Genomic DNA, 12044 nt, shown 5'->3' with positions numbered 1-12044 from the left:
GAAATACAAAAGATCATGAGAGATTACTACAAGCAACTCTATGCCAATAAAATGGACAACCTGGAAGAAATGGACAAATTCTTAGAAATGCACAACCTGCCAAGACTGAATCAGGAAGAAATAGAAAATACGAACAGACCAATCACAAGCACTGAAATTGAAACTGTGATTAAAAATCTTCCAACAAACAAAAGCCCAGGACCAGATGGCTTCACAGGCGAATTCTATCAAGCATTTAGAGAAGAACTAACACCTATCCTTCTCAAACTCTTCCAAAATATAGCAGAGGGAGGAACACTCCCAAATCCCTTCTATGAGGCCACCATTACCTTGATACCAAAACCAGACAAGGATGTCACAAAGAAAGAAAACTACAGGCAAATATCACTGATGAACATAGATGCAAAAATGCTCAACAAAATATTAGGAAACAGAATCCAACAGCACATTAAAAGGATCATACACCATGATCAAGTGGGGTTTATTCCAGGAATGCAAGGATTCTTCAATGTACGCAAATCAATGTGATAAACCATATTAACAAATTGAAGGAGAAAAACCATATGATCATCTCAATAGATGCAGAGAAAGCTTTTGACAAAATTCAACACCCATTTATGATAAAAACCCTGCAGAAAGTAGGCATAGAGGGAACTTTCCTCAACATAATAAAAGCCACATATGACAAGCCCACAGCCAACATCATCCTCAATGGTGAAAAACTGAAAGCATTTCCACTAAGATCAGGAACAAGACAAGGTTGCCCACTCTCACCACTCTTATTCTTATTTAGCCACAGCAATCAGAGAAGAAAAGGAAATAAAAGAATCCAAATCGGAAAAGAAGAAGTAAAGCTGTCACTGTTTGCAGATGACATGATACTATACATAGAGAATCCTAAAGATGCTACCAGAAAACTACTAGAGCTAATCAATGAATTTGGTAAAGTAGCAGGATACAAAATTAATGCACAGAAATCTCTGGCATTCCTATATACTAATGATGAAAAATCTGAAAGTGAAATCAAGAAAACACTCCCATTTACCACTGCAACAAAAAGAATAAAATATCTAGGAATAAACCTACCTAAGGAGACAAAAGACCCGTATGCAGAAAATTATAAGACACTGATGAAAGAAATTAAAGATGATACAAATAGATGGAGAGATATACCATGTTCTTGGATTGGAAGAATCAACATTGTGAAAATGACTCTACTACCCAAAGCAATCTATAGATTCAATGCAATCCCTATCAAACTACCACTGGCATTTTTCACAGAACTAGAACAAAAAATTTCGCAATTTGTATGGAAACACAAAAGACCCCGAATAGCCAAAGCAATCTTGAGAACGAAAAAAGGAGCTGGAGGAATCAGGCTCCCTGACTTCAGACTATACTAAAAAGCTACAGTAATCAAGACAGTATGGTACTGGCAGAAAAACAGGAAGATAGATCAATGGAACAGGATAGAAAGCCCAGAGATAAACCCACACACATATGGACACCTTATCTTTGATAAAGGTGGCAGGAATGTACAGTGCAGAAAGGACAGCCTCTTCAATAAGTGGTGCTGGGAAAACTGGACAGATACATCTAAAAGTATGAGATTAGATCACTCCCTAACACTATACACAAAAATAAGCTCAAAATGGATTAAAGACCTAAATGTAAGGCCAGAAACTATCAAACTCTTAGAGGAAAATATAGGCAGAACACTCTATGACATAAATCACAGCAAGATCCTTTCTGACCCACCTCCTAGAGTAATGGAAATAAAAACAAAAATAAACAAATGGGACCTAATGAAACTTCAAAGCTTTTGCACAACAAAAGAAACCATAAACCAGACCAAAAGACAACCCTCAGAATGGGAGAAAATATTTGCAAATGAAGCAACTGACCAAGGATTAATCTCCAAAATTTACAAGCAGCTCATGCAACTCAATAACAAAAAAACAAACAACCCAATCCAAAACTGGGCAGAAGACCTAAATAGACATTTCTCCAAAGAAGATACACAGACTGCCAACAAACACATGAAAGAATGCTCAACATCACTAATCATTAGAGAAATGCAAATCAAATCTACAATGAGATATCATCTCACACCAGTCAGGATGGCCATCATCAAAAAATCTAGAAACAATAAATGCTGGAGAGGGTGTGGAGAAAAGGGAACCCTCTTGCACTGCTGGTGGGAATGTGAATTGGTTCAGCCACTATGGAGAACAGTATGGAGGTTCCTTAAAAAACTACGAATAGAACTACCATTATACCCAGCAATCCCACTACTGGGCATATACCCTGAGAAAACCATAATTCAAAAAGAGTCATGTACCAAAATGTTCAGTGCAGCTCTATTTACAATAGCCTGGAGATGGAAACAACCTAAGTGCCCATCATCGGATGAATGGATAAAGAAGATGTGGCACATATATACAATGGAATATTACTCAGCCATAAAAAGAAACGAAATGGAGCTATTTGTAATGAGGTGGATAGACCTAGAGTCTGTCATACAGAGTGAAGTCAGTCAGAAAGAAAAAGACTAATACCGTATGCTAACACATATATATGGAATTTAAGAAGAAAAAAAAAATGTCATGAAGAACCTAGGGGTAAGACAGGAATAAAGACACAGACCTACTGGAGAACGGACTTGAGGATATGGGGAGGGGGAAGGGTGAGCTGTGACAGGGCGAGAGAGAGTCATGGACATATACACACTAACAACCGTAAGGTAGATAGCTAGTGGGAAGCAGCCGCATGGCACAGGGATATCGGCTCGGTGCTTTGTGACCGCCTGGAGGGGTGGGATAGGGAGGGTGGGAGGGAGAGAGACGCAAGAGGGAAGAGATATGGGAACATATGTATATGTATAACTGATTCACTTTGTTATAAAGCAGAAACTAACACACCATTGTAAAGCAATTATACCCCAGTAAAGATGTTAAAAAAAAAAAAAAAAGAATGGATGTCCAAGCAAACAAATACAGTCAAGAAAACACTGTACATTTCTCACTCCCTGATAAAAACCTGCTATATCTTCTACATTCAGTGCAGGAGGCATCTCTTAGGTGGGGATAAGGGGCTCTGTTTAGGGGCTCTGCTTAAGATGCTCTGACTTTAGTGTTTACTTTTTTTTTTTTTAACAGCAAATGGGACAGTACAGATACATAGGGAATGGAAGCAATTTCTATAACACATAATAAGTGATAAGGCCAAGAAACTAGTTAGAAAAGGACTCAGCATGCTTTTGGAGAAAAGCATGCATTTCTCAGTGGACCAATTCTCCTGGGGTTGTTTCTAGAGAGAACAATTGCTAATATCCAGGCTGCAACTACCAAAGAGTCAAACCTGCTCCAGAGCTGAGACACTGGATATGGATTCCTGAATACCATCTATCATTATCACACAGAGTTATACAGAATGAATGGATAGGGCCCTTTGTGCAGACACTGACCCAGAGTCTACACTGGAACACTGCCACCACTGCCAGCATCACTACCGCCACCACCATCCCAGTAACAGAAGAACTGGGACAAGATCTTGAGTCTTTAAGACTTCCAATTTATGAGCGCAAACTCAAGTAGATTCATCTCTTTCTGCAAAAATTTAATTACCTATTTCTTCCTACATAATTTTCCATCTCTTCCTTAATAAAGAACTATTAAGACTTGCTATCTTTTGTTTTGAAACAACTTATTTTTAAATTATAAAAGTAATGCTCATTTATTGCAATAACACAAAATGGAAAAAGTATAAAGAAAATTTAAGTCACCCATTTTTCCACCGTCCATAGATAATTATCATTAACATCTTAGTATATTTTTCCCAGTCTTTTCCTCAGCATATATGTGTTTTACAACATTGCTATACTTTTTCTATCCTGCTGTTTTTCCCAGTTACTATATTGAAAATATTAAGCATATTTCCCAAATGCTTAAATTAAGGGTGGAATAACTAGGTCAAAAATATAATCATTTGGAAAGCTCTCCCTTCACAATGCAAAACTTCACACCAGAAAATTTACCAATAAATATTCAGCAGTAATGTATGAGATTGTCCATTCCCTTGTACCCTCATTACAGTATATTGTTCTTTTCCTTTTTAAAAATTTGATAGGCAAAAATGAGCCCAGATAATTTTGAGTTCTGACTATATTAAGAAAGGCATCAGTCCATTTATATAGGTAACAGTTATGTGCATAATCAAAGTTTTTAATATGTATTGTTAGATACACACATATACACATATTTAAGGAACCCTAAGCAAAACTAAATCAATGGTTAAAGGAATTACTGGAAATATGTTTACTCTTAACGTTCATCTAAGGTAAAATCTAAGGAAAACAATTATAAGATTGTAAAAAGATCTAGGTCTCCATTTCTTACTTTCTATCAAGTATCATATGCCAGGAGTATTAGTCTTTTATTTATTTATTTATTTATTTATTTATTTTTGACTGCATTGGGTCTTTGTTGCTGCGCGCAGGCTTTCTCTAGTTGCGGCAAGAGGGGGCTACTCTTCATTGTGGTGCGCAGGCTTCTCATTGCGGTGGCTTCTCTTGTTGCGGAGCATGGGCTCTAGGCACACGGGCTTCAGTAGTTGTGGCTCGTGGGCTCAGTAGTTCTGGCTCGCAGGCTCTAGAGCACAGGCTCAGTAGTTCTGGGTGCACGGGCTTAGTTGCTCCACTGCATGTGGGATCTTCCTGGACCAGGGCTCAAACCCGTGTCCCCTGCATTGGCAGGCGGATTCTTAACCACTGTGCCACCAGGGAAGTCCCAGGAGTATTATTCTTAAATCTTTATTTTAGATATCAGGGTTTTTCTTTAATTGGGTCTGTTCTACATATCTACTATGTAAATATACAATACCTTTTCCAAATTCCTGTGTCCTATCAGATTTACGACGCATTAGAAGCCAATAGAAATTGGAAAGTCTGCTTTGCACATTAAGTGATGCTAGGTCTGTCTTTAATTATAAACAGCTGCTAGGATGATTATTATTTTAAAAAAAGACAAGTGTTGGTGAGTATGTAAAGAAATTAGAACCCTTGGACGCCGTTGGTGGGAATGTAAAATGGTGCAGCCATTATGGAAAACAGTAGGGCGGTTCCTCAAAAAATAAAATACAAACACCAAATAATCCAGCAATTCCACTTCTGGGTATTTATCCAAAAGAACTGAAATTAGAATCTCGAAGAGGTATTTCCACTCTCTTGTTAGTGGCAGCATTATTTACAGTAGCCAAGATATGGAAACAACCTAAGTGTCCCCATTAAAGAGGAAACCACTATCTGCAAGTTTGCTTTACGACCATAAGTCTACATTAAACTACAGCATTAAAAAAAATGATGACTAACATTAACATGTGCATGCATAAGTAATAAACCAAACGAAGATATCTATAGTTCAGGCAGCAATTAAAAATATCCAAAAAATGAATTGTATCTCTTTTAGCAAAAGATTTAAGTAATTGTTTCTTTTGGCCTTGGTTAACTTAGCCAACATAGATAGTCCTATTTGCTAATTACAAATTCTTCATGAACGGTACCAGATTTTTTTCTGAAAATTTTATGTAGAAGTGAAGTATAATGTCAGCTCTCAGCTTCCAACTAAGTTTATAACATAAGCTTCCTACTGGCAGTATTTATACACACACACACACACACACACATATATATGGTATTAGTATATAATAGCAGCTCCTCGTTGCCTAAAAAAATCACTATACTCTAGGAGACACAATTACCACCAAGGAAAATATAACTTTAAAACTTCAAAATGGATATTTCAGGAATGAAGCCAAACAAGTTAATTTCATAAACTTTTAAATGATTCTTGAATAAGGAATGTAGGGAAAATTGTTAAATTTAGTCATGGGTTTTCAAATTCCAATAGAGTTCTAAAATTACCTTTTGAGCGAGATTCCTTGTGCTACCTACTGTATTTGCTTTGTTATCTAATACTACCTTACATGTATATAGTTCTTAGTCATTTTTCAATGAGTCTTCATATGTACTATCTTTTCAATCTTCAAAAACAATTCTTAATGTAGATGAGCCAAAGGTTATCTTTTTTTTGTAGTCGTGAGACCTGAAGTGCAGTGGGATTAAGTCGTCAACACAGGGAGATGACTACTCCAGGACTAAGCCAGAACTGAAACCAGCTCTGACTATGCATGCCGCCTCCCAGCGAAGGAAACAGACAGGTTTCTTATCACCCAGGTTTCTTGTCTTAGTTTAGGCCTAAAAATTCAAATAAATTCGAAAGACAACATACTATATACAAGGTAATTAACTATTTTAGGAGTGGATATGGACTTACAGCACAACAGCAGGAGGAACTCTGTGGACCCACTACCCAGTGAAACTGGTGAAAATTATTTAAAATAAATTAAACCCTCTGGAAATGGTCCTAAGGATATACTACAAATGAAAAAAACATCTATTCAAGAAAATAAATAAAAATTTGACAAGAAAATGAGAGTATGAAGTAAGTGAACCAAGACCATTGGCCTTCCCGGCAAAGTGAAGTGGAAATTCACTGCCAGACTGGTACAGCTAAGAACACAGGGCTCCTTCTACCCCCAGCTTCCACTGGAGCCCGTGTGCCACAACTAGAGAGAAGCCCACACACTGCAACAAAGAGCCCGTGCGCCACAATGAAAGATTCTCAGCCATAAATAAATAAATATTTTTAAAAACAGGTGGGCTTCCCTGGTGGCGCAGTGGTTGAGAGTCGGCCTGACGATGCAGGGGACGCGGGTTCATGCCCCGGTCCAGGAGGATCCCGCAAGCCGCGGAGCGGCTGGGCCCGTGAGCCATGGCCGCTAAGCCTGCGCGTCTGGAGCCTCTGCTCTGCAACGGGAGAGGCCACAACAGTGAGAGGCCCGCGTACCGCAAGGAGAGAGAAAGGAAAGAAGAGAAAAAAAAAACAGACAAGGGATCTGAATAGGCATTTCTCTAAAGATGATATACAAATGGCCAATAAACAAATGAAAAGATGCTCAATATCACTGGCCACCAGGGAAATGCAAATTAAACCATAATGAGATGCCACTTCACACCCACAAGGACAACTAGAATAAAAAAGATAGTAACAAGTGTTGATAAGGATGTAGAGAAATCAGAACCCTCATTCAATGCTGGCAGTAATTTTAAATGGTGCAGCCACTTTGGAAAACAATTTGGTGGTTCTTCAAATGACTGAATACAGGATTTCCCTGCTATCCATAAGTAGAGCATTCCTATGAAACCTTTCATAACGCAAAACTGTGTAAAGTAAATAAGTGATTACCTTAGGACACATCTTACTAAACAGCTGAACAAAATAAATCGAAACAAAGCACAAATGCTCACAGATACAGTTCAAAGCTATGGCGGCTTGATGCTGTGATGCTGAGTATAGTTCCCCTGGGAAGGAGCTTCAAGGTGCCTCTCTCACTGTTCAGGGTGCCCACCACCTCTACAAGGGCTCACTGTAAAACAAATTCTGGACGCTATTTTTGCTTTTTACCTTTTTTCATAAAAGTGAAAATCCTCTTCGGCTTTCTTTCAGTTAGCGAAAAGAGGTACTAACGTAGGTTTTTCATAAAAGCGAAGTGGTGTAAAGCAAACTTTCAAAAAGCAGGGGATACCTGTATAGAGTTATCATATGACCCAGCAATTCCACTCATAGGTACATACCTAAGAGAAATGAAAACATACGTCCACACAAATACTGGTACACAAATGTTCATAGCTGAATTATTCATAATAGCCAAAAGGTAGAAACAACCAAATGTCTCTGACCTGACAAACATGGTATATCAAAAAAAGGAATGAAGTTCTGACACATGCTATAACATGGATAAACCTTGAAAACGTTACGCTAAGTGAAAGAAGCCAGTCACAAAAGATCACATATCATACGAGTTCGTTCATATGAAATGTCCATAATAGGGAAATCAATAGACAGAAAATAGATTAGTGGTCATCAGGGGTTGGGGAGATGAAGGGTAGGGAGTGATAACTAAAGGGTACTGGGTTTCTTTTTGATGTGATGCAAACGTACTAAAAATTGACCGTGGTAATGGCTGCGTCTATCAGTGAATATATTAAAAACCACTTCTGCAAATTTTAAATTGATGAATGTATGCTACGTGGACTGCATCTCAGTAAAGCTTTTTTAAAGAGTAAACCTTTAGGAAAGTAGTAAGGATGCATTTTTTCTATGCAATGTCTTTATTACTGATTCCTATGTAAATAGAGGACTATTTTTGAGACAAAGACTTTTTAACCCATACATATATACACAAATTTATACAGACAAATAAAAACCCCTTCAAAGTAATTTAAAAGAAAGACATTTATTTCAACAATTCTCCCACTGCATGAAACACTTCTACAATATTCTGCATGCATTTGGAATTGCCTTCAGAGTATACTGCACAGTCCTTTGAATATTATCTATAGCAGAGAATCTGGATCTGATATTGCTTTAATAACTAGAATTTATTTAGAACCAAATCTGATGAAAAATTAGTAATAACATTTTTTAAGCCAAATCTAAATTAATAATTCTCTATTCTGCTACTTTGCTTTATTTTCTTGATAGCACTTTCCATAGTCTGATAATTATAGTATATACTTGCTTATTGCCTTTCTGCCCACTAGCATATAAAAGCAGAAATTTATACTGCCCATTGCTGTATCACCAGCACCTAGAATGTCCATAAATATTTGATCAACTGAACTCTCAAAATGACTACTTAGAAAGGCAACACGTCTTTTAAAAAAATGTCCACCGTGTCCCCTGCAAAAAATGTACAGCTAGTCTTATAATTTTACAGTTACATCTTTTTGTTTTGTTTTTGTTTTTTAATTTCTTTTTGGCTGTGTTGGGTCTTTGCTGCTGTGCGTGGGCTTTCTCTAGTTGCGGCCAGCGGCAGCTACTCTTCGCTGTGGTGCACGGGCTTCTCATTGCGGTGGCTTCTCTTGCTGCAGAACATGGGCTCTAGGCACGTGGGCTTCAGTAGTTGTGGCATGCGGGCTTCAGCAGCTGTGGTGCACAGGCTTAGTTGCTCCGTGGCATGTGGGATCTTCCTGGACCAAGGATCGAACCCGTGTTCCCTGCATTGGCAGGCGGATTCTTAACCACTGCACCACCAGGAAAGTCCCCAGTCACATCATTGATAACTTAGAAATTCTTAAATTTAGCTGGTGAGGGGCTTCCCTGGGGGCGCAGTGGTTGGGAGTCCGCCTGCCGATGCGGGGGATGCGGGGGATGCGGGTTCGTGCCCCGGTCTGGGAGGATCCCACATGCCGCGGAGCGGCTGGGCCCATGAGCCATGGCCGCTGGGCCTGCGCGTCTGGAGCCTGTGCTCCACGGCAGGAGAGGCCACAGCAGTGAGGAGCCCGCGTACCGCAAAAAAAAAAAAAAAAATTTAGCTGATGAGGAACATAAAGTTAAGAACTGTATACCCCTATCTTCTAATGAAAACTTGAGGCAAGATAAAAAAGAACTGACAACTTCTAAGCTTTAAATGGAAACCATCATGGTGGTACAGTCTTTAATACAAAGGGACTGGAACTCAAGTACGCCGTTTAGTGAAATAAATCTTAAAGAAACCTATCCACACTGACAAAAGAACTCTGACACTCAAAAATAAACTATTCAGGCTACTGAAATACAGAAAATACTTCCATCCATATTGTGTAAAAATACTGTTTTCTACCAAAATCATAATGCATAATTTTATAATCAGAATACAGTTTATTTAAACCTCAAAGGTCCCTTCTATTCAATGTTTAAGGGAAAGAGGGACTTCCCTGGTGGTCCAGTGGTTAAGAATCCGCCTTCCAATGCAGGGTACACGGGTTCCATCCCTGGTTGGGGAACTAAGATGCCTCGTGCCACAGGGCAACTAAGCCCTCACATTGCAACTAGAGAGAAGCCAGCATTCCACAACGAAGATCCCGCACAATCAAGACCCGACACAGCCAAAAATATAAATAAATAAATAAATATATTTTTGAAAATGTTTAAGGGAAACAAATCAGTCAAAACAAAACCCACTGACAAAAGGAACATCAGTATCAAACCTACCGGATCAACAGTAGGCAAAACATCTTTCTTCTCCAGGCCATCAACTTCATCTTCATCTGTGCTGTATTCTTCCATTGTTTCACCACTAACAAAGTGGATGACTCTCCTTGGGACTTTCTTCTTTTTTCCTATGACTCCCAGTTCTACATTTTCAAAGCCTCTTTCATTACTCATCTAATGTCAATAATAAATTAAGAAAAGAAGAGTTTCGAGTGAGATTAATTTTCTTTCATGTAACAAAAAAAATTTTTCGGTTGCTTTATTTTAGGGAATAAAGAAATATAAGCCAATCCTTAAACAGTTTTTAAACAATAAAACAGATCATACACAGAAAAGCACATCAACAGCATAAACGAAGAGTTTAATGAATAGTAAAGCAAACCTCTGCATACTCATTGCCGAGGTTAAAAAACAGAACTTAACCAATTAAACTTTTTAAGTCAAAAGCTAAGAAATCAAGCAACACACTGCAAGTCATAGCAATTCCAATGTCGTATAATATGTGAAGACATGCTGGACATCAATAATTTTAAAGAACAATGCTAATTACGGAGGGATTAATGTGTTGATATATCAAAGGAAAATCATATAGATGCATGTACATATGTTAGATACGTAACATAAAATGTTTGTATAAGGTAACCCTGCTAAGTCTTTGAATTTGAGCCTAGCTACATGTGGGCAAACCAAAACCAGTTCAGCTTAATTCTGAACCTCTCCTTTTCCAAAATGGGAGTCCCGAAGTAAGATGCCTTTTAGGTCCAAGCAGGTACCAAAAATGAGTAAATACTGCTATAGATTAAAAGTAGACTTTTGAAGAAAAGCATGCCACAACCAAAGACATTAAAATTCAAAAAAATTTAAAGCACTGTGCAGGCCAAATAAAACTCATTTGTAAACCAAATCTGGAGAGCAGGCCATCAGTATTCTATATCTGAACTTCTACATTTCTCGGTCACTAATATATAGATGACAACACAGTTTTCCTGCTAGTAAAAAGATTTAACAAATTTTAAAACTATAATAGTCTATGGAATTCTAATTACATCCAAATTTCATTCCAAGGGAAATACTAATTTTACCTCACACATATAGCCAATTTTCCAAACTCATTGTAAATGCATTTTGAGGGAGAGGATGAAGAGCTTTTCCTTGTCTTTTTGCCTCAAGTTTAAATTCCTAAGAAAACCTTTGTTGTATCTTCTTACTAGAAGATTTCAAAAAGCACAGTGCAAATAATTGTAAAGAAAAATCTGGCAACAGTGGTTACCCTTGGGGTTAGGTACAAAGATGGGGGAGGAGGTACAGGTAAAGGAGTGGTCAAGGGGGCTTTTTATTCTTTTTTTTTTCTTTTTTTTTTGCGGTACGCGGGCCTCTCACTGTTGTGGCCTCTCCCGTTGCAGAGCACAGGCTTCGGACACGCAGGCTCAGCGGCCATGGCTCACAGGCCCAGCCGCTCCGCGGCACGTGGGATCCTCCCGGACCGGGGCACGAACCCGTGTCCCCTGCATCAGCAGGCGGACTCTCAACCACTGCGCCACCTATTCTTTTTGTATTTTGTTGTTGTTTTACTTTCATGATGAGAATATGCTCTGGTACAATTTTAAAACTAAACCAAAGCAAAATGATACAGGACTACAGGACTGCCATGATTAGAGTCCATATCAGTGGGATGGTCCAAGATAGTCCAGAGTTCAAAAATTTCATCCTCTATAAGGATTCTTACACTTGTAGATATGCCCACACATAATTTAAACCCACAATTGTTGTTCAACCCTAGAAAAGTTCTTTGAACTGCTTTTGCAGAGATGGAATTGTACTGATAAAAATAGTGTACTAGAATTGCCCAGTTATGCAAGTATATGTAACTTTATTTTTGTGCATTGTTTCCTCTTAATCCTCTAAGGTTCTTCTTAGAAAACAGATATGGCTGTTCTCTGTCCTTCACTT

At 38.4% G+C, this 12044-nt stretch overlaps 1 protein-coding gene across 5 annotated transcripts in view; it reads right to left on the bottom strand.

Annotated features, from left to right (window-relative positions):
• The window catches only part of LOC115852212 (signal recognition particle subunit SRP54), an 86683-nt gene that overhangs the window by 11442 nt on the left and 63197 nt on the right, over positions 1 to 12044 (bottom strand). For 4 of the 5 annotated variants that reach the window (XM_030854793.3, XM_070044959.1, XM_070044958.1 and 1 more), the window contains one exon: positions 10095 to 10268. The exons of the other annotated variant lie outside the window; for it this stretch is intronic. In XM_030854793.3, the coding sequence (XP_030710653.1) occupies positions 10095 to 10268 (174 nt within the window). The remainder of the gene's footprint in view (positions 1 to 10094; positions 10269 to 12044) is intronic. 5 annotated transcript variants of the gene reach the window in all.

This window comes from Globicephala melas, chromosome 2, assembly GCF_963455315.2.
Source record: "Globicephala melas chromosome 2, mGloMel1.2, whole genome shotgun sequence".
Lineage (NCBI taxonomy): Eukaryota > Metazoa > Chordata > Mammalia > Artiodactyla > Delphinidae > Globicephala > Globicephala melas.
Note: the sequence above shows the minus strand (reverse complement) of the source record. Positions and strands in the feature narration are given on the sequence as shown.